Source organism: Hemibagrus wyckioides, linkage group LG14 (assembly GCF_019097595.1).
Source record: "Hemibagrus wyckioides isolate EC202008001 linkage group LG14, SWU_Hwy_1.0, whole genome shotgun sequence".
Taxonomy (NCBI): Eukaryota; Metazoa; Chordata; class Actinopteri; order Siluriformes; family Bagridae; genus Hemibagrus; species Hemibagrus wyckioides.
In genome coordinates, this window is record NC_080723.1 from 5,957,931 (window position 1) to 5,984,638 (window position 26,708).

At 39.2% G+C, this 26,708-nt stretch overlaps 1 protein-coding gene across 3 annotated transcripts; it reads right to left on the reverse strand.

The window, feature by feature from the left end:
* On the reverse strand, positions 1-26,708 carry spg11 (SPG11 vesicle trafficking associated, spatacsin). 3 transcript variants are annotated; one of them, XM_058408123.1, is made up of 41 exons: positions 26,261-26,708; positions 25,386-25,555; positions 24,871-25,098; positions 23,561-23,759; positions 23,221-23,358; positions 22,429-22,802; positions 22,193-22,338; positions 21,842-21,971; positions 19,335-19,490; positions 19,055-19,227; positions 17,892-18,068; positions 17,716-17,787; positions 17,424-17,551; positions 16,480-16,655; positions 16,028-16,238; positions 14,867-15,076; positions 14,315-14,421; positions 13,863-14,008; positions 13,475-13,639; positions 11,076-11,142; positions 10,822-10,987; positions 10,485-10,693; positions 10,204-10,312; positions 9,860-10,019; positions 8,199-8,471; positions 7,664-7,864; positions 7,294-7,443; positions 6,779-6,947; positions 6,446-6,660; positions 6,032-6,181; positions 5,385-5,925; positions 4,534-4,679; positions 4,172-4,376; positions 3,722-3,856; positions 2,860-2,993; positions 2,560-2,667; positions 2,297-2,465; positions 2,077-2,153; positions 1,827-1,982; positions 542-693; positions 1-374 (listed from the first exon to the last, which is right to left on the reverse strand). In XM_058408123.1, exons 1-41 carry the CDS (start codon positions 26,473-26,475, stop codon positions 194-196), a joined length of 7,194 nt encoding a protein of 2,397 aa, XP_058264106.1. In that variant the 5' UTR covers positions 26,476-26,708; the 3' UTR covers positions 1-193. The 3 variants fall into 3 exon arrangements, with proteins under 3 accessions (XP_058264106.1, XP_058264107.1, XP_058264105.1); XM_058408124.1 differs by having other exon boundaries at positions 3,722-3,859; positions 7,336-7,443; positions 26,261-26,707; XM_058408122.1 differs by having other exon boundaries at positions 3,722-3,859; positions 26,261-26,707.

Consider the following 26,708-nt stretch of genomic DNA (forward strand, 5'->3'; position numbering starts at 1 on the left):
ACCAATAGCAAAGTTAGATTTAATCTCTTATATATGTACATTTCATTATTCAGGGTCATAATTTCATTGAAATTCTTACAGAATTAATGCAAAAAGTTATACGATGGCTGAAATACTGCTGAAAACGTGTATAAAATGTCAGTGTCAACTGGTTTACGGAACTACGTGCTACATGAGAGCAGAATAAAGTGAATCAGCTGCTCAATCGGTCATTAAGGTAACTGCTTGATTTGGTATCCTGTAGGAGAGTGTTGGCAACATCACGGAAGTTATGATCATAGGCCAGTTTGTAGTGAGTATAGACATTTTCACAGTACTGCAGCAGCTTCTTCAGGTTCTGACTCACAGTGTTGGGCGGCTTGTTAACTATCAGCCTTTGGGGGGGAAAGAAAGAGAAAAGTTAAATTAGTAAAACTCTGAGGTAAAATTATACAAATTTATGTTTTCTTCTTGCTAGAAAGAAAGGTGTCCAATTGTGCACCTTCTTTTAAAAATTGTGTGAATTACAATTAGAGTTAAAAAAAGAAAAAAGGAAGCTTACTTTTTAGAGATTTCTTCAAACAGACTTGCTGGAAGTGGTCTGTGCAGCTTAAACTCCTCCAGGTAGGAGAAATCTCCTTTCAGAATCACTTTCTGATACAGAATCTCGGCCCAGTCAGGACTGTAATCGTATGCCTCAGCTACTATAAAGGACTAAATGGCACAAAGCAGACATGGTAGTTATAAAATACTAATCTACATTTCTGATGTTCTTTTGTAATCTGTATAGTAGTTTATCTCTCTTACTTCATTTAAACATTCACTATTCATTCGCTATTCTTCCTCATTTTCATATACACTATATTGCCAAAGGTTTTGGGACACCCCTCCAAATCATTGAATTCAGGTGTTTTTTTTCAGGGGTTCGGCTCGGCCCCTTAGTTCCAGTGAAAGGAACTCTTAATGCTTCAGCATACCAAGACATTTTGGACAATTTCATGCTCCCAACTTTGTGGGAACAGTTTGGGGATGACCCCTTCCTGTTCCAACATGACTGTGCACCAGTGCACAAAGCAAGGTCCATAAAGACATGGATGAGTGAGTTTGGTGTGGAGGAACTTGACTGGCCTGCACAGAGTCCTGACCTCAACCCGACAGAACACCTTTGGGATGAATTAGAGCGGAGACTGCGAGCCAGACCTTCTTGTCCACCATCAGTGCCTGACCTCACAAATGCACTTCTAGAGGAATGGTCAAAAATTCCCATAAACCCACTCCTAAACCTTGTGGAAAGCCTTCCCAGAAGGCTCATGTGCATATAAAGGCAGACGTCCCAAAACCTTTGGCAATATGATCAACTATCTATTGTAAAAGATAATACACATTATCATGTATGGAGGAAATTCCAAATAATCTTATTCTATTAATGAACAGAATTAAAACTTCAAGAGGAAAAGCTATTATAATGTAACTGTTAGCAAAGAACTAATTTGTCTCATGGATTTTTGGCAACATTAAATGCATTTGTAATTGGCTAAAATATTAATATCTTGTTCATTAATCATTTAAAAGTGCTAAAAAAGTGTGGGAAGATTGCTAAGGAATAAAGCACATAAAACACTTCGAGACTTGCTGTTATTTGAAAATTCAGCTTTGTGGTGGTAACCGTGACTCTACACACCATCCTGTCATTTATTATTTTCCTATAACAGCACACCTCCTTGTGTTTTATTCCTTACATATCATATTAATTAGGATTTTACATGGTTACTGCACAGGAACTGACATGTTAATTTAGAACAAGATTATACTAATAAATTTGAGAAAATCGTAAGTAAATAGGAGACCTGGTAACACCGTGGGAGATCCATGATGGCACCGAGTAGTTCTGATGGCCGGAGATTGACTACACGAAGGTCCTGTCCATGATTGAGGAAGTGAAGCTGCAGAGTGACGAGTTTAGCCATTTTTACACACCGTAATGCTTGCCGCATACACGAGTCCTGAAGGGGCCCAGCACAGCACACACACCATACAGTCAGATATATCCACAAAAAAGTACCCGAAGTTAAGAAAACCTTACAGATTTACAAATACCTTTGAATAACTTTCTGTAGCATCTTTCAGCAAAAAAAGGACCTTATCTAAACCAGCTTTGAGCTCTGGGGTAACCGCTGATATGGGGGGAGGGGAGGTAAAAACAAAATAAAACACTGTGTGAACGATATTTCATAAAATATATTTATAATAACTAGGTTAAACTAACTTGAGTATCTTTTGCACTTTGTTTCATATTAACACTACAGGCTTTGCTTACCCCATGGCTGGGACTCGATAAGTTTGAGCTGAGTTCGAGCAGCCCCTTCATGATTCTCCCCGATTTCTCTGCGCATGCTGAAACAAAGAGCCACCATGTTGTATTTTTCACTGTCCCCTGGCAGACAGCGCTTAATGTAATCCAGCAGTGCGGTCTTTAATCTAGTGTTCTGTAACATACACACACAATCACACACTCACTCGAGAGATGAAAACACACAGAGACATGGAGGAGTTTGAAAAATTGACTTTTGTCCACTTTACCGACTCCACTTTCTTTCTCAGCAGCATCTCAAAACGATGGTTCTGGTTCAGAAGATCAAAGATGTACGTCATTTCATTGTATCTTCCAATGCCAGTCAATAATCGGACCTGAAAAATAAATAAATAAATAAAAAAACTGACCTCATTGCTCTTTCATAGAACAGATACACAGCTGTATTAATGGCCAGAAACATTAATTATAGCATTTCATATGTTTAGTTCGTTATTTGGAAAAATGTGAAAAAGGTCACAGAAAATAACGATGGCTATTGAGCAGTCAGAATAAGGGAACTTCCTCACCAGCAGCCCATATCTCTCCCCATGTGCCAGATGTGTGTGGCTGAGGTGCCTGGCTGCTTGCAAGACCTTGACAATGCCCTCCATGTTACATGTGAGACTGAAGCAGTCATGTGCCAGGATAAGCAGCTCCACAGCTACAGGAAACACACATCACATACTCAGCAGTTTACACACTGCTTTAATGCATAACATTTAGAAACAACATGAATTGCATGTGAAATTTAACTTGTGTCCCACCTAAACCCAAAAAGGAAAGCAATGCTCTTGCAAATTTAGCAACCTCTGTAAACACACATTGTGTTGCTTCTAGACAAATATTTAGCATGACCGTTGTCACGATGACAACTAGCTAATCATCATGTGTGTATACTATGAATGTAGTGAGCTCTGAATGTCTGAGACCATGCTGGAAATCTAAAAAATTTGAAATGTAAAAATGGAAATAAATAAATAAATTTATGTTAAAAGACTTCACTATCAGGTCACTATGTAAATACTGTATGTGTTTAAACAACTACATGTAAGTATATAAACACACACACACACACACACACACACACAGAGCAGTAACAGTAGTAAGCTGAACCAGTAGTAACTGTACTGCATCTACAAGCATTACTGAACAACTAACAGTTTGGTGTAAAGCACAACCATTAAATGAAACAGACCAGAGACAATTCTGCTTCTGAAACTTCTTATACTTGTATTAACACTTGTCCTGGAACAAGTCCAAGCTTCCTGAACACTACATTACTGTTTTGATGCTAGTTAATTATAATCTTAATGTCAGTTATATGAATTTTACATGATTACAACCGAGACTGATGGTGCTGTGACTGAGACATGAGCATGTGTGACTTACTGCATCCCAGTTCTGCCAGCGGGACTGTAGGGATGATGTCCAATAACTTGATGCCCACCAGGTTGGGGTCACCACACAGTTTAGCCAGTTGCAAGAAGGCCTCTTTACCTTCAGAAGGACTGTAAATATGCCGCTCTGCTGTGAAGTGAGGAGGTGATAAGCATAACGTGTAATGAGAAATTGGATAATAATCAAAATATGACTTTTTAAAAAGGCATGTCCCAGGGGTGCAAGAGCAACAAAAAAAAAGTGAAATGCAATTAAAACAAAAAAGTGAAAGGACTAAAACTGCTCTTTGATTGCTTGTTGATTCCAGTAGCTGGAAGATTGCTTACATGGTACATGTTGTATGAATGCAAATCTAAATCATGTATTTTACAGCAGATCTGTTTAGGTAATTACCCGAGACAAACATACAAAGCAATCTCCAAAATAGTTCCAATGTGTTACCTGTCTCTCTGTCTTGTGAAGAGGCCAGTAATCCATCCAACACTGTGGAGGTGATGAGCTGCGCTACAGAGTCAGGCTGTAAGCCCTGCACACTAATAAAAGCCTGTGCTTTCTTAAAGCGCTCAGGCTGCTGGGACAGGAGAACTTTCCGTAGCACAGCCTCTGGCTCTTCAGATGAGATCTCGCTGTAGGAACATCGCAGCTCCTGCAGGGAGAAAACAAACATGATACATTTAAGTATAATGTCTTCTTTCAGTTTACACATGTGGACATATGGCTTTAGTGAGCTGATAGCAATGCTCCTGAATTTGTTTTGATCCTTAAATAAACTTCTGTATAAGCAACAGATAATTATACTGTACCTTGGAGAGCTCGTAGAGACTAAGAACCTGCTTGCAGTAGCTCTTGCCATGACGACACTGGTCTACTAGAAGCTGAAGCTGGGAGAGAACCTGGTCTTCAGGTGAGGAAACCACCACAAATGAGGACAGACTTCCTGTGCTGGAGCCTGAAAGGAGAAGAAACAACACATAAAATGTGGAACAGCAACCCAATACAGAGTAGTGCACATGGAAAATGGATTTATAACACAAGTATAATTTCCTCCAAATGGATTTATAACACAAGTATAATTTAAGCTGAAAAATATCTGGTGTGTGTCAGCATGGGAAAACATTTCACATGCTCCAATGTTTTTATTTACATTTTTACTATATTTTAAAAATATACTACCGTTATATGGGATCACTTAGAAAATGTCTGTGTTTTCCAAAGAAAAACCCATTTTAACCCATTTCACAAACATAAAATTAATCAGATGATTTTTAAAGAATGATCACAGAGGCCCATCATCAGCAACCATCACTCCTCTGATTCATTTTATATGGCTAAACTTGATCAAAGCATAACAGGTATTAAATAAACCTAGCTAGCAAAACTAAGGGTTTTTACTTTTGTTTTTGCTAAACAGACACCATATCAATCTCTGAAAGCAAGAGGTGCTTATATAGAAATTTCTTAATGTGCAGATCTCAAAATATACTATGGCCAAAAACCAGATTTTGGTCAAAACCTCTTTGCTGTATTCCAGAATCTAGGTGCCGACAGGTTTTCCCAGGCCACCACACATACAGTGCTAGTTTTAGTGAAGCTGAGCATTTTAGATCCACACAACAACCACATTTTAATGACAGTTGGAACACAATATCCTTACAGCTAGGCAAGCTTCTCCTGGACTCTTGGTCAGAGCTGAGAAGTTCCGGCAGTCCTGGCTGGATTTCTCCACAGGCCAAACCCCGGCACTGCAACACCAGCCACACATCTCTGTGCAGCAGCTCAAAATATCGACACACTCGACTCGCTTCGTGAACACTCCCTTCGTCCAACAGTTGACCAATAAGAGTGGACAATGCCTTTTGCTCCTGCTCTTCTAGCAAGCAACCCTCCTCTGTCATTGGAAGACCGTCAATGTTCAGATATGCTTGATCATCCAAGACAGCCATTTTGGAAAAGGAGTATTCTTTGAGGAGGCCATCAAAGGCATCTGGTCCAGGGGCTGGAGTGAACAGGCTCTGCTGCTCCAGGGCTGTGGTGAGGATCATGCGACGGATGCGCCATTCCCATTGCCGCTTCTCCAGTTCAGCTAAACGTTCCAATGCAGGGGGGCTGTGCTGGCAAAGCCACTGAGCAGCTAAAGCCAGCAGAAGGCATCTCTCCTGCACCTGAAGGAGCTCTGTGTCTCTCTGAACAGGATCCTGCAAAATACGTAAACACAATGAATTAATTCAATTCAGTTTATTTTTTATAAATTCAATTCATAAATAATAAATTGGAACAGAATAGAATAGAATAAAATATGACCTCTGCTTGGGACAGAAAAAACTGGCAGGCTGACTCTGCTCCGATGCAGTCGGCCTTAAACTGCTCTTGACATTTCCTCCAGAAAGCCAGACGCGTCTCCTGTCTTTCCCACTGACGTGATGCCTTTAACATCTTCAGGTCCCTCAACAGCTTGAAGCGATGACAGAAGAAACGGTAAAGAAAACTTGTACATGAGTGTACGTCAGCAGTTAAGACAAGGAAAACACCAGAATAATACCTTAGTAAAAACTGAATTATTACAAATATATACTGCTGAATCCTTAGTATTAACAAAATGAGAAAGAGAAATAGTAAGGTGCTCATCTACTACTCTTTGTGTCACATGTACAATCAGACTCCAATCAATCCAGAACTGAAATTCAATCAAGATTCCTCACACTGACATTTTCTTACCTCATTTATTATCAGGTGGTCAATGGGCAGCCCTGCCAGCTCGGCCACTTTCCTAGCCTGACAGAAGAGAGCAAGGTCCTGTAGCTCCTCGAGCATTCTTTGGCACTCCCTCTGCAGGCTCTTAGTGGTGTAGTTCTCCAGAAGGCATGGGGACAGGGGCACTGGTGTATCAGCCAGGATTTGGCTTAACTGGCTCAGCTTTTTAAAGTCAGGCCCTTGAGGGTATAAGGAAGGAGGGAGTTTTATTCAAGTGTGTAGCTTGTTGTTTGGCTGTACTGTATGTCCGGGTCAGCATCACACTGTAGTTGTCTGTGTGTCATTTCTAAAACTTACCGTTAGATTTAAGCATACGCTCCATATCGGCCAGTAGCTGCAGCAGTCTGCACAGCTCATACTGCGTTCTGCATTGCTGCAACAGTGTGAGGAGCAGCACCGAAGCCTGGGCTTCCACCCACTGGACTGGGAGACACTCCGAACCCAGGACGCTTCCACTACTCCTCAGCTAAAAAAAGAGTAGCAAAAAATACTTGCAAATCAACTCAATTAATAGAAAGTACAGGTTTTAGTGAAAACATCGCTGTTCCACAAAAGCCACAGCTCCAGTTCTTCTCACCGCCTTAGGTTGCACAGAAATGAATATGCAAATGCATCGATTACTCAACTTACAGACTGGGGGGATGCAATTTCTATCATATACAAAAGGCAAATGCTGTAACAAAAAGGAGAGTTCACAATTGCTCCTTCATCTTTCTAATGCTATAAATGCAGTGAAGCAAAAGGTAAGGGAAAAGCTTTACATACCCAGAAGAGACATGTATAAGGATTATATAAAGTAGACAGAAACATACAAATGAAGTGTGATGGAGAAGAACAGTTTTTTTTCTTCTCACATTAAGCAGACATTTCTGGAACTCCAGTAGCTTGTTTTTAGCCCCTTGGTAGTTTTTGTAGTCGTAGCAGAGCTCATACATCTGCAGCATGTGGATGAGGGGAGATTCCTAAGTGGAGAAAAGTAAAAAGAGGTCAGACAATTGTGTATTAAAAGTGATCCACACAGTAACATGTTTTGAGTAATAATTACAGGATGTGATGGCACAGATAATAGATAAAAGGGAATCACTAAAATTTATACTGAATGAGCTCATAACACACCAACTTTCATAATATGCAAAAATATTTGGAGGATTTACGGAGGACAAGAAGACCATAGTGCCTAACCCTTTGAAACAGCTGGAAGCCACGAATCAGAGGTCTGATCTTGCACTTCTGTAGGAGGGTCTTCCACAGGATTGACAGGTCATAAAGGTTCCACATGTGGTGGCCAGGATTTTCGTTCATATGAGAGGTAGCTTCCTGGGCAATGTCATCATCGACTGATGTCAGGATCCATACACATAGACACTGCAGTAGCTCAGCCTCCTGTCAGTCAAATTAATACATGATGCATCATTCAGCCTAAAGTATTCAAGTAAAACTTTATTTAAGTTATTAAATAGTGTACGTAAACTTAAATATAAACTATTTGAACACTTGAACAATTAGACATTTTTAAGTAAAGAAATCCAGGACAACCACCATATATTTCCAAGTACAGACAACCAGTGGGCTTTGCTAATGTGTATATGATAAATAAACAGAGCAACATACAACTTTAGCTAGTGCTGGAACCTATAGTTACTTCAACACAGTTTACTTGCGGAAGCTGTCCACTTTTACTGTTTTGTTTAATGTTTTCAGTTAAAATTTCCCCTACCTGGTAACAAGCAGCAAGCACTGTAAGTGGTGGACTATGCAGTGTAACAGCTTCAGCCAGCAGGTACTGCCAGGGGCTAGTCTGCTCCTCACTCTGAAACAGGACCTGGAACAGATCCTTAGGGCAATCTGAGCTTTCTTCTTTCATCAGCGAGCACAGGGAGTCTCTCGGGTCTTTCACAGCTTGTTGAGAGTTCACTAGCTGAAGGTCTTGGAAGGCTAGGAAGAGATGAGCCTGCAGACCTGGGCTGAAGCTGGCTGTCAGATATTTCACCTGTACAGTTTCAATTAAGAAAATTAATTAACATATAGAAAACTGTAATAATCTTCTTCTTCTCTTGGCTTTTCCCTTCATGGGTGGCCACAGTGAATCATCTCTCTCCACCTATCCCTATCTTCTGCATCCTCGACACTTGCACCCACTAGCTTCATATCCTCATTTATTACATCCATATACCTCCTCTTTGTCCTTCCTCTTTGCCTCCTGCCTGGCAGCTCCATGTCCAACATTCTCCTACCAATATACTCACTCTCCCTCCTCTGAACATGTCCAAACCATCTTAATCTAGCCTCTCTAACTTTGTCCCCAAAACGTCCAACATGAGCTGAACCGTGTCACTCCCAAAGAGAACCTCAACATCTTCAGCTCTGCTACCTCCAGCTCTGACTCCCGTCTCTTCCTCAGTGACACAGTCTCTAAACCATACAGCATGGCCGGTCTCAGCACTGTCTTGTACACCTTCTCCTTGATCGTACACCCCCCCCTTTTAAAATAATATAGTTATTTATTTGAAAAAGTTAAAAATTAATTAGTTAAAAATATGATACCAAACTTGAGTTAATTCTTTTATTTATTCATATTCTCAACTGCTTTATCACTGGGTATGAAGTGGAGACATATCTTTGCAGGGCACCATACAGCCCCTCATTCACACTCTTTGGTCACTCTCTTATTCACACCCTCAGTCACCTCCCAGTCACTCCCTTATTGTCTCCCTCATTCACCCCCCCATTCACTTCGTCATTCACCCCCGCAGTCATACCCTCACTGAACTCATTATATGCACTCATTCACACACTTGTTCATACATGCCTTATTACACTTCGGACATTTATCATAGCCAATCCATCTACTCTCATGTTTGTATTAAGTCATGGGAGAAAACCAAAGAACCAAGAGGATACCCATAGGGAGAACATGAATAAAAACCACACAGACAGTAACACAGGTTCAAGATCTGGAGCTGTGACCTGGCAACGCTTTCCAGTACACCCCCATGCACCTCCATAAATATCCAGCAAAGCATTTAAATTGTCAAGATAGAACTGTGATAAAACATGACTCAAAACCCTTTAAAATTCACTGATCAGTGCCTGAGATTGTAATGAATATGACTGACATGACTCAACCTGATACTACATTCAAGACAAATTACACATAACAGGAAGGATTTAGACAGTTAATCCTACATGTAGAAAGCTGCCAATCACAGAAATATAACAGCAAGCTAAGATTAACAGATTAATAAAAAGCCTTTGTTTGCTATATTGCTTTTGTATATTAAGCTACTATCACAGTGATGAGTAGGCTTCATCATCACTAGAAATCAACTGTAAATTTCCTGAGACTTAAGAGATTATTTATCAGAATTGTTAAAGTACCTGTTGTGGAGGGTAATGGTGTATCTGTACGAACAGCAGAAAGTTAAGCCATTGGTCATCGGTGGCACAGTCTTGCAGGTACTGGGTGCTCAGGGGCAGATTATGTAGGTGGCAAAACTGAACAGGGAGAGCCCACTCCTGTCCTGCTGCATATGAAGACCTTGAAGATGATTAAAGAAGAACTTGACTTGAGCGGAATTTTACCTAAATATTCATGTTAAAAATGATGGATTTGAAATACCTGTTCATTCAATCTTTCTATGCAATACGCAACATTTTTATAGCAAAAACATTACACTCTGTAAATGCAACTACAGTGGAGATGTTGCAGAAGACTTTCGAACCTGCTGATGCCTCTGCTCTCCACAATGTCCCTCACTGCCCCTTCCAGATGCAACAGTAACTCCTCTAGAGTCTGTCTCTCAGACGCCACCACCTTATTTACCTTGTCCACTGAGACCAAGAAGAGAAAGAGAGAGAGAGAGAGAGATCAAGCAATGTTTGATGGCATTTAAAACTATGCACTCAGGCAAAAATGCATACTGTACAAGTGAGAACAACCAAAATGCAAGTAATATTATAATGCAAATATTTCTAGTTGTTGAGTAAGTCTTCTTTGCCTTACCCAGAGACTGTTTAAGTGAGCTCACACTGCTCTCCTCACAGTTCTGACTCCAGAGCTTGAGGATAAGATTGAGAGCCTTCAGGTCCACCCTCAATTTCAAACTGCACACACCCAGTAACTCAAAGAAACACACACACGCTGAAGCTAGAGATGGAGAGCTGAAATTCAGGAGCCCAAGAGTGTACGTCTGTTCCACAGCCCAACTCATCCTGGATAATGTTAAAAAGGAATGACCAAATACATGTCATTGAAATGTTTAATCATTTACATCATTGTAAATAAATTAAATGGTGTATAAAACAAACCAGCACATTAAAACATCATAAATAACACTCACTGTAGTTTGACACTGCTGGAATCAGCCAGATGCTGAATAATGAAAATTCCATACGCGAAGGAAGGTCTGCCATGTTGGAGATAGTATAAAAAGTCCAGGTTTTCAATGAGTGCGTACTTATTAACCAGGTGGGGACTGGAGAAATGAGGAAGCTCTGCTGAGGTTTCTACAGAAAGATTGAGCATCAGGGTTTAACATCACGTGCATGGCCAAAAAGTGACTGTGAAACTTGTTTGAAATGATCGATTGCCTACCTGCAGTTCCTAGCGTGTTAGCAGACTGCCAACCAAACAGTCTGGACAGATCCAATGGATGCAATGACTGCATGAAAAGAAAAAGATGATGAAACACTCCCAAGAAAAAGTGCAATATGCAGCTAGCCTGGTTTCTTCAGTTCATGAGACATGTTCAATCTTTCATATTTTCACATATCTGAGCTGTGGGGTATGGTGGCTAGATGGAAGTGCTTTCCTCACAAAAATCATGGTTAAGGCATTAGACTACTGATTTGAAAGTTGCGAGTTCAATCCCCAGGTCCACCAAGCCACCACTGCCAGGCCCCTGAGTAAGGCCCTTAACCTTTAGTTGTATAAAAAAAAAAAAAGAGAGAGATAAAAATGTACAGTAAGTTTCTCTGGATAAGGGCATCAGCCAAATGCCATAAATGTAAATCACCCCAAATGATAAGGCATAAAGTGTAATAATAACTGCCTAATTCCAACAAAAGAACACTATACCCACGGTGCAGCATGGTGGTGGCAGTATCATGCCCTAAGGCTGCTTTTCTTTATCCAGAATCGGGGCTTTTATCAAGCTGGGGGGAATCAAGAATAGCTACAAATAGCAGTTGATTTTAGTGCAAAACCTTAAGGCTTCTGCTAGCTAGCTGAAGATGAAAAGGAATTTGACCTTTTAGCTCGAAAATGACCCAAAGCATACATCCAAATCAACAAAGGAAGTAAAGGCTTAAACAAAAGGTCAGAGCTCAGAACTGAGTCCAGCTAAACATCTGTGGGTTTCTGTTATGTTTTGATATTGGTATGTTTTTGCAGGAAAAATATTGCCAGGTCAAAATGTGTCACGCTGATAAAGTCATACGTGAAGAGATCAAAAGTTGCTTCAACAAAGTGATTTTTATGGGTGTGTACACTTATACACCCAGGTTATTATAGCGTTATAATAATATTATATTATTTTTCCTTTTGTCCCATAAAAATATTCTTACTGAATTTTTATATGTTGTTTTTTATACTGAGAGTTCTGACATGATTTATCTTAGTTTAATTAATTAATATAATTTTGTACATCATAAAAACCTGCCTGTGTTGACTTTTATAGCCAGTGAACTTTAATGAACACAGTGGCTGGTAGTGACATTTAAAATACTTCTGCCTTAATTGAGGACACAATTAACTAGCGAATAAATATTAATAAACATTAAAGTTTAATGCATATTTATGGCAAGAATATTAATGATTAATGACTATCTGTTTTAGGATTTTTAATGTATTATATTAACTAATGGGCAATGCCAGGGAAAACAAGCTCATTTAAAGAGCCAGAATAGAAGTACTCTTAAAAAATTAATTTCTATAAAAGCTAATACAAAATGTGATTGAAAAAAGAACCTTCCCCTCTTATATCCCTACTTATTTATGTTTAAGAATAAAGTCCTATTTTTTATTGCTTTTAAGAATTATTTGGCATTAACTCAGATTTTAAAGTTCCCTCATTTTTACAATCAAACTGAATCAAATTTTAATAATATATGTTGTATAAAACGTGCCAGAATTAATTATGTGCCAGAATTAGCTAATTATGTCAATTTTGACAACAGCTTCTCAGTTTCATTTTCTCACAAGCCTAAGACATGAAGCTCAACTTGACGCATCTTATAGCCTTATAGCTCGTTATCCTAAGACACAAAATCAATTCAAAATCAATTCAAAACTGATTGACAAGACAATCTTAATTAGAAATCAGACCGCAAGTGCTTCAGGAAGTCAACTTTATCTTAATGTGGAGTCCTAACTTAACCTTCTGCAAGTTATTAGCCGAGACGTGAATTATCTGGGGAGGCTGCCTGGTTCATTAGCCTCTATCACTAGCCTGAGGGTGTAGCTGCCAAAACTGTTAGATGTCTGTGAGAGTCCCAAAAACCTCAGTGCAGAACTGCTAATTATAAGAGAGTGTGATGTGTTAGAGGAATGCTAATAGTCAGAAACCTAATGAAAGCCAACACTGAAAGCTGAATGCTAATTCTCTCAGACATGACACCGTTCTAATTACTCTGAAACATGTTGTACCTTGTGAGGTCTTTCAAGTGAACAGATGGTTCAGTTTTGTCTGAGTTTGTCATGATCCTGTTGCTGATTAATTTTTATTCTGTGTACCACACTGACAAGGCGATTAGCCGACCTTTTCCACACAAACACTGACAACAGCCATTAATTTAGAACTCCCAGGGTGTGGGTTTTTCTTGCTAATTAAATGGAAAAAAACTTTGCCAACTTCTAAAGAAGTTTAAGTAATGTGTGGGGGTCATCTCAGGTTAAACTCAGGTTACTTTGGGCTGTAGTTTTATGGTTGCCTTTTAAACACCACTGAGCATCTCTAAAATAAAATATTAAGGCAAAATAAATATTGCATGTACCTGCATGAGGTGATATATTGATACATCACAAATTGAAGGAACTCTTGGGCCAGTCTGTGAAAAAAGAGCAGCTCTGAGTTTGGGATATGCACTCAGAGCCATCCTGAGGAGCTGTGGGTCCACTCTAGATAGGACGTCCTGACCTTTATCGCCCTCTGTCACCACCTATATAAGACATGCAGTCAAAATTAAGAACAATATTCAGAATTTCCGACTACTTTCTAATGTATTTCTATAGGCTGATGGAAGCTATAAGACAGATTAACAGTGGGGGTTAAAATAACACCAAGAGTTGATTAACCCCCACTGTTTAAGAGTTTGTTTAATTTACACTGTTTAATTTAATTTAATTACTTGGAAGGGCTGGAAGATATTAAAGTGCTCGTACCCTATCAATGCCCCCAGGTGCAAACATAATAGTGGAGAGAGCTAGAAGGCTGTGCCCCTCCAACAGCATGCTGCTAACACTAGCCTGACTGCCCGGTAACAGCACCTGAGCACTCGTCAGACTCGCCTGGAACACTCGCTCTGGATCTGGGGGGAAAAAAAGTGTTTAGGAAATTTCATATCAGTTAACGTCAAATTCTGTTTAAATTACATGAAATCCACAAAATATAACCCAATATCAGTAACAGGTACACTCCAATAATTAAGGCTTAGTAACCTATTTTTTAAAAAGTTTATTGATGGATCAGGATGATTATTTTTTCCAACACTTTAAGATGCAAGTAAGTTGGCCCAATATGACAACAGATAGTATTACAAAGTCTCATTACATCAGTGTTAACTATACAAAGCTTGTTACTTACAAAACAGCTATTCTAGAGACTTCAGACTTACTTTTCAGATCTTGTGTAATGCTCTGCAATTTGACCATCATCTCAAACCAGGGGTAACTCTCATACAGTTTTCTGTCTTCAACTGCAGGGCAGTTACTGGAAGTCAACCTGATTGAGAGACAGAAAAAGAAAGAGTTAAGAATACTTCTACTACTACAACTACTACTACTACTACTACTAATAATAATCAGCTTTAAAATGATAGAATAAAACACCACACAAAAGTGAAAGCAACTGGACTGCTGTCTATTCAACACTTAAACTTGTCTTCACTTAAAAACATGCACACAGATATATACTGGCTTCTGACAGGTAAATAAAAGTGTAGTACACAGTGACTTATGCTTTCATGGAGCAAGAAATAGTCTTTGGTATTAAAAATAAGCTCATGCATCACAGAATAAGAGATTAGCAATGAACAAACATGAAAATCAGTCTGTTCATGTGCTTTCTGAATAGTTATGTTCAAATCATGGTTCTGAGTTGTTGTTTTTTTATTTAAATACACACTATAATCCAAATAAACACAACTAAAATAAAAGTTCTAACTTACCTGTAATGCTGCAGGTAGGTATAGAGCAGATACTGTAGGTTGTTCTCCAGACAATGCTGAATAAAGCATGTGTGAAAATCCTGTCCTTTGGAAGTACGGAACTGTGGGACAGGAGGGTCATTGACGTCTCGCATAACACCTCTGGCCTGACCTAACCTCCACAACAGCTGCTCAAAATCAGACATCTCGGACTGCACAAATACTTCTTGTCTGTAAGGTGCAGAAACAATGGAGAGTAAGCAGACATCAAAGGAAAAAATAAAAAAAAAGGACATTAATGGATAAATTCTGCCTAAAATCCAAAATTCTGCTGGTTTTGCATTGCCGAGTTTCGACATTTTTGGTCCTTCTATCAAAAGGGTCCATTTATAGTTTCACCTATTACCCAAAATGCTGTTCGACTACATTTGGGATTTCATTTCTACTTAAAGTAACTGATGCAGCAGCACTTTAGTCCTTTATTCTGTCTAGGCCTCTTTCCTCATTATCTGTACACTGGACAAACAAATCACATTCCAAAGCCACAACTTTGGCTAGTCAACATGTTAGTCATCTCACTGATTGCTAACTAGCTGACCAGAATTTAGCTATAATTGTATCATGAAACATCTACTCTCACAACTACTATGTTAGATTTCTTATTAAAACACTGAATAAAAAATAGTGTGCGAGAAATGAAGCTCTTGTTCTTCTGTTTTTTTTTACAGCAGGCAATGCTTGCTATTGCTTGTTTCGACAGTTGAAATTTTTATATTAACATTTATGGCATTGTTGCAGAAGCGCTTATCCAGAGCGACTTATATTTATCTTATGTACATAGCTAAGCAATTGAGGGTTAAGGCTTTGCTCAAGGGCCCAGCAGTGGCAGGTTGGCATTACTGGGATTTAAAAATTTACTCCCGGTAATTAAAAATTTAACCACATTGCTTCCATTGTACTATTACTATAAAACATGTTGTAACTGAGCTCAGCAGATGAGCATTAACTTCTCACGTGAACTGTAAAAATATAGCATCAACCAATGTCACCAAGACCATAATAAATATTTCAATATTAATATATTGAACCATGTTTCTAGATGGAATCCAAAAATCTACACAAACCTGACAGGAAATTTAACTTTAACTTTTAGCTAATTTCGGTTTATTTCCTTATTCTGACCTGGCAAGAATGTCCAGGATTTGGTCTTTCATATAATCACTACAGTAGGTGTTTCCATCCACAACATCAGCGGTGAGCACAGGCCACTTGGAGGCAGCAGTGCTCTCGCAGTCTTTCGTGGCTATGTGCGTCAGCCATGCAGTAACTCTGTCCTGGTCATGCAGGGAGGTGAGGTAAGACCACAGCACAGCTGGATCACAGGAGCCCAACACTGACACAAGACAGAAAGCATCACCACAACAAATCAGCTTTTACAGTGGACTGAATAAACATGGGTTCCACAAAACAAAAACGATTATTGTAAAAATTTAACATTTTTTAGCTTTTTATTCAAGATCACTCAATTTAGATGAAGTTTAGCTCTTTGGAAAATAATTAATTCTTTCCTCTGTTGCTGCTGCTAAAATAATGTTAATAATGTGAGCAGGAGGTAATTGATTTTTTGCACTTACGGTGGTCTGGAAGTCGGGAGAGCAGCACAGATTTCTGTGTGTCATTATCCCAGTGCCTGACCCAGTCCAGACGCACTGAGCCAATCAGAGACTGGACGGAGCAAGGTGTGAGTTCATGCAATATCCCCTGTAGGAGGTTTCTGCTCTCGGCTTCCAGCTGGCTTTTTTGAATAACCCTACACACAGGAGATGCAAGTTAAATACAGTACCGGTGTAACTGCAGCTTTTTCATTCCAATCAGGAACCTGATTCCACCTGTTTCATCAGCTGATCTTGGTTTTTAGTAGACACAGGTGTGGCTTCTGATTGGTTAGAATGAAAACTTGCACCTACACCAAACTCTTTCCGGGTTTTATAGCTTGCACACCCCTCTTTTTTTACCTATCCGTGACCATAAATCATTACCGAGTTATCGAAACTGTTAGCAGTTTTCAAACTGTTTATCAACGTAAAAAACTGATAACTATACTATGTTTTAGACAGCACTACATATATCTGGACTGGTTTAAATATCTACATCTAATATGTACTAAAGCAAGCCATTTCAACCACATGTAAACAAAATGTAAATATACTTAAAAAGATTGATATACTATACACACACCATATATATCTTTCTCTGCTGTTCACAATTAAAATTGTTTGCCTAATTTATGCTTTTGCGTATCCACCTACTTTATACAAAGTGCTACACAAATATACTTGCCTTACAATTACAATTTAAATTATTATACCAATAATAATAATGCTAAAATTATGGCTTTAGATTTATGTTTTTCTTTTCATACCTACATACTGCTCCTAACAGTCTCAGAATACAAAATAGCATGATTTAATATGTATGACCAGATAAAAGGTTGGGACATTAATAATTTAAATGGCTCACATCATAGTGTAATTTAGGTCTAACCCCTAAGGCATATCTCAAAATTTAATTGCCTTACCTCTTCTTGTCAAAAGGCTTTGAACATCTTGTTGCTGGTCTGGAGCACAAATTTTCAATCTGTTTAATAAACTCCACTTTTTGTAGGTCCTCACTAGCGAGATGATTAATTCTTTCCAGTTCTTCTACCTGTTTAATTAAAAAATAAAAATAAAAGTAAATGTTTCAATAAATTCAAACTCCAAACTGAGGTACATGTATAAACACCTTCTGATTACATCCCATAATTATAAGCAGGACCACCACTGGACTGAATTTATTTTGGCACCATAAATAATGACATTCTCACTCACCATAAAGGCCCTGAGCTCCCGATCTGCCGTGTAAACACAGATATTGTGGAGCTGCTCTTTCACATTAAAGCCCTGAAATAGAGTGAAGAAGGAGAAGCTTAAAGCATGTCTTCCAATACTATTTTGACGCTGTCTATCTAGAGTGTGTGCATTTGTTGGACGATGCATTTGTGTACCATGTTAGTGAGCAGTGTTGTGGCCTGCTGCAGGTCTCGCTGTGTGAGACAAGTGAAGGCAAGTCTCAAGCCTGTTTTCCTCAGTTCCTCCAGCTTCTGCTCTGGACAGTTGCGCCTGCGCAGATATGCCTGTGCACATGGGAGCTCCCTGTTTAAAACGGCACGTTGGACAATCTCCTAAAACATGTACACACACACACACAGAAAATGTAACTACTTCGGAGACAGCAAACCAGATATTTATTAATGACACTTTAACTGGTGTTCCATTTTGTTTTGCATAAAGTGAAGAAATATTAAATTAGATGTTTCCCCTCACAACAAACTGATATTATGGTGACACTTACAGTATCTTGTCCCAAACCTCCTACAATGTAAAACTATTTGGACTGCTCTACAACCCACATCAATTTATTTTTAGTTTGTTTGCATAATATAAAAAAAATCCTCAAGAAATTCTGTTCTTCACCAAATTTACCTAAAGTAAAAATCAGACTGTTTTTTGTGATGGAGTAGTAAAAGTGATTGGCAAAAGCGAGGCCATATCTCAGCAATTCTGTAATATACGGAAACTAAATTTGTCAGCAGGGTTTGTGACCATACACTGATGAGGTCAAAAGATATTTTGCACTAGGGGCATTATACGTAATAAAAAAACCCCCACAGAATTTTGACTCACTTGACATAAAATTGGGCTAGTAAATGCTTAAGAGTTGTTCTTCATGCCAAGTACAACAAATATGTTGCAGGCAAAGCCAAAGAAAAGGTCCATCTACAACTTCTTACTAGAATTGACTTAATTCTTACTAGAATTGAATCATTGTATAATTAACCGATCTGCATGTATGGGAAATTTGTGGTGGTTCATTAAATTTGGTTTGCTTTAGACTCACTTAGCTTAGCTTAAAATTAATTATTCTCAGGCTGAAGACATTTGCTAATAAAACAGCTTTTCTAAATTGCCCAAAAAATTAGAAATTTATAATTGCTTTTAGTTCAAGCCAAGTAATCATCAAATATTCCAGAATTCAAACCAGTATAATGACAGGAATAATAATGACTTGCTTATAATTATAATTCATAGCAACAAAATCACACTGCTAAAAAGTTTGTGACTGCTACGTTCACAGCAATAGATATGCTTTCATTAAAAAGGCCTCTACCTCAACGGAGCGTGTGTCGAACTCATCCTCAGAGGCTGTACCAGGGACAGTGTCTGAAGGAGGAGCCTGACTCTCACCCCCTCCGAGCCATGGGTACTTCTTCAAATAGGTACGTAGTTTAGAGATATAACCATTCAAGATCTTCACACACTCATGTAAGTTAGCATCCGGCTCTGTGACAGCAGAATGAAAAAAGCACATATATAGCACATATCCTGTCTTTTATACATCCGTATTGCGAATACTCTGAATGAGTGAGTATGAATTGAGTATATGTTACCTGGAGTGCTGGTTAGGATGACTCTGATTTGTGTGTTGAGGAAGTTTAGTGTCATGCTGAGCAGCTGTTCACAGAACTGTCGACTCTGACCCTCGGCGTATGTGTCTCTGATAGCACACTGAAGCAGATCCAATGCTGGACACAGATCCTGGATGTCTTTTACAGACAAGAATAATTATATGAGGTACAGGCTCAAGCAACTCCGGTTACAAGTAGCAGTTTAGCATGCAAACCTACAAATTAATCAAATTCTGAATAGACTTATACAGTACTGTACGATTAAATAATAAAATTTCATTTCAGATTAAACATGGAATGAAATCCAAGTTCCTGAACTGTGATGTCTGCTCTATATCTCATCAATAGGTGAGACATTTTGACCTTTTTTAACCAGTATATTATAGATTTTGGCAAGATGACAAAGAATCAGGTAAATATTGTATGAAATAAGAAAAAAAATATTTACACTGACTACTGAAAAACACAAAAGAGCGGGAAAAAAAAGAAAAGATCACTGCACAAGCAAACCCACACAAGGTTACTTAATTCAACATCAAGATGCATCACTTCAGCACACGGTCTACGTCAGTTGTCTAAGCACACAGCTTTCTCCATTCCTCTCTCATCTAACAAACACACCACCCGCACCTCAATGTACAGCCCTGTCTAATCAAATCATCTGTGGTATATTAGGATTAGGTTTGTATGCTCAATCATGTGAGTAATTACCGTGCTCTTTCTAATTATAGCTGTTCATTACTCACACTTAGGGGTACATATTTAGGGCTGTCAGAACAAATTTCACTGTTAAAGCACTCTTTATAATCCATATCCAGGACTCTGAGCAGGTTGAGCAAGCGGATGATGAAGATCAACGAACGAATGAATGAATAATCCATAATAATTTCAGAATAAATATAATGAACATATAGCAAACAAATCAGTATTTAAATGTTAATTAAAACACCTGCATAATATAGTGCAGGACACTTTCTGTGTAGGTTAATGTAGGTAATACAGTATAAGTAACATTTCTACTATTTTAGAAAAATACTGCTAATAATAATAATAATGAGACTTTATTAAGCTTTTCACCTTCTTGTTTAAAGTTAAAACTTTGTTAGAACTTGCTGACTAAAAACATCTGCTGATAAAAGATTTCTTATTTTTACATTTATTTTTAAGTTTGAACTACAAATAAACTTTGTTTCAGAAGTAAATTCAAGCATAGGCATTAATTTCGCTATCAGTGTATAAGGCGAAAAGTTTGTGGACTCCAGTGTCTAACCCATGTGCTTGTTGAACATCCTGTTTCAGATTTAGTTCCCTCTTTGCTATTATAATGAGCTCCACTCTTCTGGGAAGGCTTTTCACTAGATTATGGAGTGTGGCTGTGGGGATTTGCCCATTTAGCCACAGGAGCATTAGAGAGATCGGGTGTTTGTGTAGGACAATCAAGTTCTTCCACTCCATTGTCGTGCTTTGGCCTCTTACTTCCAATAAAGGGAAATTGTACTGCTACATCATTCTATACAATTTTGTGAATTAGAACTACATATGGGTGTGCTGGTCCGGTGTCCATAAACACCTGGCCTCATAGTAAAACTTCGACACAAGCGTCAACCTCAAGCATTTATCAAAGTGTCTATGAAAAATAATATTCAATCTATTGTGTCAAAACTTTTGACTGGTGGAATGAATAGGAAGCCATTTGGGATTCAGTAGCCCAGGAGCCTGGAAGTGAGTGGGGTAAAAAAAAAAGATGCTACATCCTTTAAATGATACGATTTTAAGAGAAAACACCACAGCTCAGAGCCAAAAATACAGGCCAGTATCTTCTTGACTATTTCACATAGTGTGCTACTCTTTCAGAAGATGGTAAATAATGTAGCTAAATAAGCTTGACCTCTCCCCAGGAATTTATGTCAAAACTAATTCCATCCATCCATTTTCTATACCCGCTTTATTCCCGGGGTCTGCTGGAGCCTATCCCAGCACACATTGGGCGAAAGGCGGGGGTATACCCTGGACAGGTCGCCAGTCCATCACAGGGCCACACATATAGACAGACAACCACACACACTCACACTCACTCCTATGGGCAATTTAGAGTTACCAATCAACCTAATGTACAGGTTTTTGGACTGTGGGAGGAAACCGGAGTACCCGGAGTAAACCCATGCAGGCACAGGGAAGGCCCCTGCCCTGTGTGGATCTCACAGCCATCCACACAGAAAGGCCCCTGCCTGTTTGAACCCAGGATTCGAACCCAGGACCTTCTTGCTGTGAGGCAACAGTGCTAACCACTAAGTCACTGTGCTGCCCTTAAAACTAATTTAATTTATTAATTGTGATACTGTGTTCATTTTAAATTAAAACGTTTGTCCAAATCTCACAGCCATTTTAATACGCAAGTACCATACTTAAACCATAGTTTTTCAATTTCTGTAAGTTTTGTTCATTTTACACACAATTTTCAACAACAGCAACACCACCAAACAGCTTACTATTCAGCTGCATCTGTGTTGAGGTGGAGGTCTGCTCAGGCAGACTGTAGCTTGTGGTTGGGCAGAGAATATTCTCTTTACTCTTCAGGAAGAAATCCACCATGTCCAGCTGTCGGTTCTTTAGTCCTGCCTAAAAAAAGGGAAAAGTTATTTGTTTATACTATAATGCTATTATGCAATAAAATATTAGCTTTCAGTTCAAGGAATGTTTACATTCATGTCATGGTCTTCATTATCAAACACCAACATTTAAAACAGATCATTAAGGTTACAGCCTTTGATAAATGTGTAAACTTGGCTTTCAAGTTTTCTAACTGCATCTATGGTTATAACTCAGAGGATTTTGTGCACCTGCAAGGAATGGATGGGCATTGAACAACGTCCCCAAGCATTCAGATGGCACAGCGAGTCCACCGTCCCGGCACTTCCAAACACCATCAGTCTGTTCAGCAGCTCCTCCTGAGAAACCGTGAACATCACCAAAGACATCCCTGATGCTGCAACAAACACACACAGACACGTCACACTACGCACAACTACACTCAAACTTTTCCTAAAGTTCCATTCTGCTTAGATTCACTGTTCACCTTTCAGAATCAGAGAGAGATGTTCCTCTTCGGACCAGCAGACAGGTAAGGCTGGCACATCAATGTGATGATATGTAACACTCTGAGTCTCCAGGTCCCAGTAGGCCAGGGCTGCGCTGCTGTTATCAGGTGACGTAAAACTAAGCACTGCTGAAAACTCAGAGACAATCAACAGATTCGGTGCGTTCCGTTCAGGCAGAGTGAAAGACATAACAGCACCTCCTGGTGGTAGAGTGGACCGACTGAGCTTGGCGGTGACCGATGCTTCACGGCATTCGGCGCGAGGGAGGTCTTTGTACCATGGAAGCCTTAGAGCTGAAGGAACTGAAGCTTTTGCTTGCGTATAGAGCAATGCCAGTCTTGCCTCCCATAAGCTGTAAACAAAGCGTAAGGCATGACTATAATTACATAGTGACTAAGTGGTTATAAGGGCTAAAGTCTATCATGTTTAGTAAAGTCTGCCCTTTGTTTATAAAGAATCTTTACCATAATGAAACTCAAGATCACTTTACAGTAAAGGGGGTATGGAAATAAGAAGGAAAAGATATAATACATTTCAACATATATAAAAAAGATACATATATATTCAGTTGAAAATAGTAACACTGGGTGTCTAGCACTAAAGGATAGATGTAAATCTAGTTTTAGCCAATCAGAGACCAGAAGTAGATCAGTACTAACGACAATTATGGTATTAGTGGCACGAACGGTAATACTAGATCTGATAGCACACATTGAATACGGAGTCATTTACAAAAAGAAAGCAGAAGGTAACAGTATATATTGCCTTACTGATCACTTTGGTAGTGAGTTCCTAATACAGACTGACTGTAAGCTGAGCTGGCAATGCTGTCCTGATCACAAGGCTTTGTGGGTATGAGAGGAAGAGGTCTGGGGTCCAGCTGAGAGTGCAACTGGTTTTTGTGAATCCTACCAAAAAAAAATCAAGGAATTTTAAGGAAGGAGCGAAGGAATTGAATGTAAATTTAGTACATTTACACGTTAACATCAATATCAAAATATCTAAGAACAGATGGTTTATTCTATATGCCAATATAACCATCATAAAAAACTTCCCCCTTAGCATTTGGGGAAATTATACGGAAAACAAAGAAAGCATCTTGTAACACACCTGAAATAATCATTGAGATCAACAGCCAGTGCGTGGTTTTGTCTTGTGGCAGCCACAACTGTGCTGAGGTCTTGCGAAATGTGGAGAAGGCAGAAGGAAGAGAGAGATTCAACAGGCTCTGTATCCCTCTGTACTGATATGTAGTAACCAGGGAGATCCACTGTAGCGAGGTGCTTCCCATCTGCACTGTCAAAGACATCTGACAAATACAGTTAAGAAAAAGCCCAATGGAAAAACATTTTATTATTGATTATTGTCTGCACTGATCTGCATCTTAAATTAAAAACCCTGGCCTTACAGTCAAAGGCATTTAGTAATACGAAAACCTAGAGGGCTGGTACACAAGCCGACATTTTCTGAAAGTATGTGACAAAATTTTAACACTTAAGGTAACACTAGCTAAAAATTAGCTAGGATTTGATCTAGCTAGTTACTAGGAAGTAACTAGCACAAAAGTGCTTGATTTGACACAGCAGTACTAGTCAGTTGTGGACTGTCTACTAGTGCATGGTTTCAGAGGTGCTCTACAGTACACTCATACCAGTGCAACAAGTCACTACCATGTCAGTGCTGTGGTGAGAATGGTTCACGCTAGTGGTGGTCCTATAGTGTACTAATTGTACACTAAAAAGCCACAAGCATGTGGAACATGACCAATCAAACCCATATGTGTTTAGATTTTGTCCCTTCTTCTTACAATAACCTCCACTCTTCTGTGAAGGCTCATTCAGCCACAAGATCATTAGTGAAGTCAGGCACTTATGTTGGATGAGTCTGGAGTTCAGTCAGTATTCCAGTTTATTCCAAATGGGTTGAGATCAGGGCTCTGTTCATTACAATTGAGAAACCATGTCTTCATGGACCTTGTTCTGTGTACAGGGCATTGTCATGTTGAAACAGGTGTGTTCCTCTTATATTCTACTGCATACAATGACATTTTATCCAAATGTGTGCTTCAGTTGTTTAGGGAAGGCCCACACATGGGTGTGATAGTTAAGTGTCTACAAACTTCACCTAATGAAGGGGGCCCTATGCAGACACACATATTTCTACACTCATTCACACCTAGGGGTAATTTAGTGTAACCAGTCCGGGCATATTTATTTAAAGAAACAAATGCAGACTTGGGGAGAACATGTAAAACTTCTGACATACTGTAACCCTGGAGCTGTGAGGTGGCAATGCTACCTGATGCACCATTATGCTGCATATACAAACCCTTTCTTTACAGACTCACAACAGTTTATGCAAACATACAACAGTTTGACATCTGCTAAACAGGTTACATATGAATACAATAAAAAGGATACATATGAATCCAGGGCCTGCTAGCATAAAGAGAATGCCTTTGCAGAGCTGGTAGTCTGTGAACATTTCCTGAGTTTCAGAAGGCAGACTGAGGACACAGCAAGACAGCAGCTCTGGCTCAGCAGAGCCCTCCTCCCATCGAAGATGTACCAGGACACATCCATTCAGCAGGAGGTGACAGAGACCGTCAGTGAACGACAGCAGTTTTGTTGAGGCCAGTTTACTCCCATCTGGAACAGAGACTCAGTTTATGGTGATTGGTTAAAGAGGATAACGTGGAATAATATTCCAACAGAAATAGTTTAAAAGGCATGGATTATTTAACAGTATGAGAATACTTTCGAGAATTTTCAAAAAAGCAGAAATGTGTTCTTAACATAATAATTAATAATTATTGAGAACTAGTTAAACACGCAGGTTTTTGGCTAATGTTCCCACATTGCCCCAGTGAAACACATGCAGGACTTAAATGTATAAAAAACATGTATATGAATATAAAACATATTTTCACACTCACTTAAGTCCTTACTGACAAGCTGCAGGAGTCTGTCTGTAGCACACTCGGCCACTGACGTCACCTGCCTTTCTGAATCAATCTCATGAAGTCTAAGATTACAAGCTGGTCTCAGAGTCAGGAGTCTGGGCTTGTCAACTTTATTTTGCTCAGTGGACACCTCCCAGAGAAAGCTATCAAACAAGATAAAGAAACATGGCATACAGCTCATTTAGAAAAACAAAAACACACAATGATGAGATGAGTAGATGAGGAAAATAGGGCGACTTTAATGAAGATGCAACAGGTAGTGTTCGATCCTGAGCTCGAGTTACAGTCTGTGTAAATGTTGCCCCTGTGTCCATGTGGGTTTGGTCCAGCTGTGTTCCAGGGATACACATGGTGTCTCATAAGTCTAGCATTAAAGGACTAATGAATATTTTTATATTTTGACAGACCATTATGTATCTGAGCGCGGAAGAATGGATCCAAATGAATTTTTCAAAGAGAATATATTGAACACGTTATATAAATAAATGTGTTTATTTCACTGTGCTTTAGATGTGTCCTGTGAGAGTGAATTTATGGGACACTCTTTACTACTTATCCGCAGTCACCCTGACCATGACAATGTAGATAGATAGATAGACAGACAGACAGACAGGCAGAGATAGATAGATAGATAGATAGATAGATAGATAGATAGATAGATAGATAGACAAATAAATAAATAAAGACAGACAGACAGACAAGCAGATAGTCAGATAGTGTGTGTGTGTGTGTGTGACAGAGAGAGAGAGAGAGTGAGAGAGAGATGTAGTATAAGAATTAATGTATGAACAAAACAGTAATAAGAGAAGGCACCCGATATACATTTTGTGAAAAGCCGCTAAACTCACTCTGTGTAAGAGTCTTCAGGCAGATGCACTGCAGTACCAGGTTCAGAAACATCACGGATCGTCAGTTTGCCGTCAACATTCAGACAGCAGAGCAGTGAACAGCCAGCAGCCACTCTGGCTTTAACAGTGTGCCCCACATCTGTACATAAACCACTGTCCGGTACCAGAGCAACCTCTAATGCACTCTGTGCACGCGCCTCGGGCCTACTTAACATGGTGTAAGGTGTTTTAACAGAATTAAAGAAGGCAACATATATATATCTCAGAAACTGGGCGCTGCCTAGACTGAGCAATAAGGCATAGAAACTAATTGCCCATGTGTAATTTCTGTTTCCCCATTTTTAGACGAAATCAGAAAGCTGACATCCCTCAGGTGTTAAGAAATAGGAAAAACATTCGAAACAAACATGATGCAGCTGACCGTCACATGCCATGTATCGTCACGTGC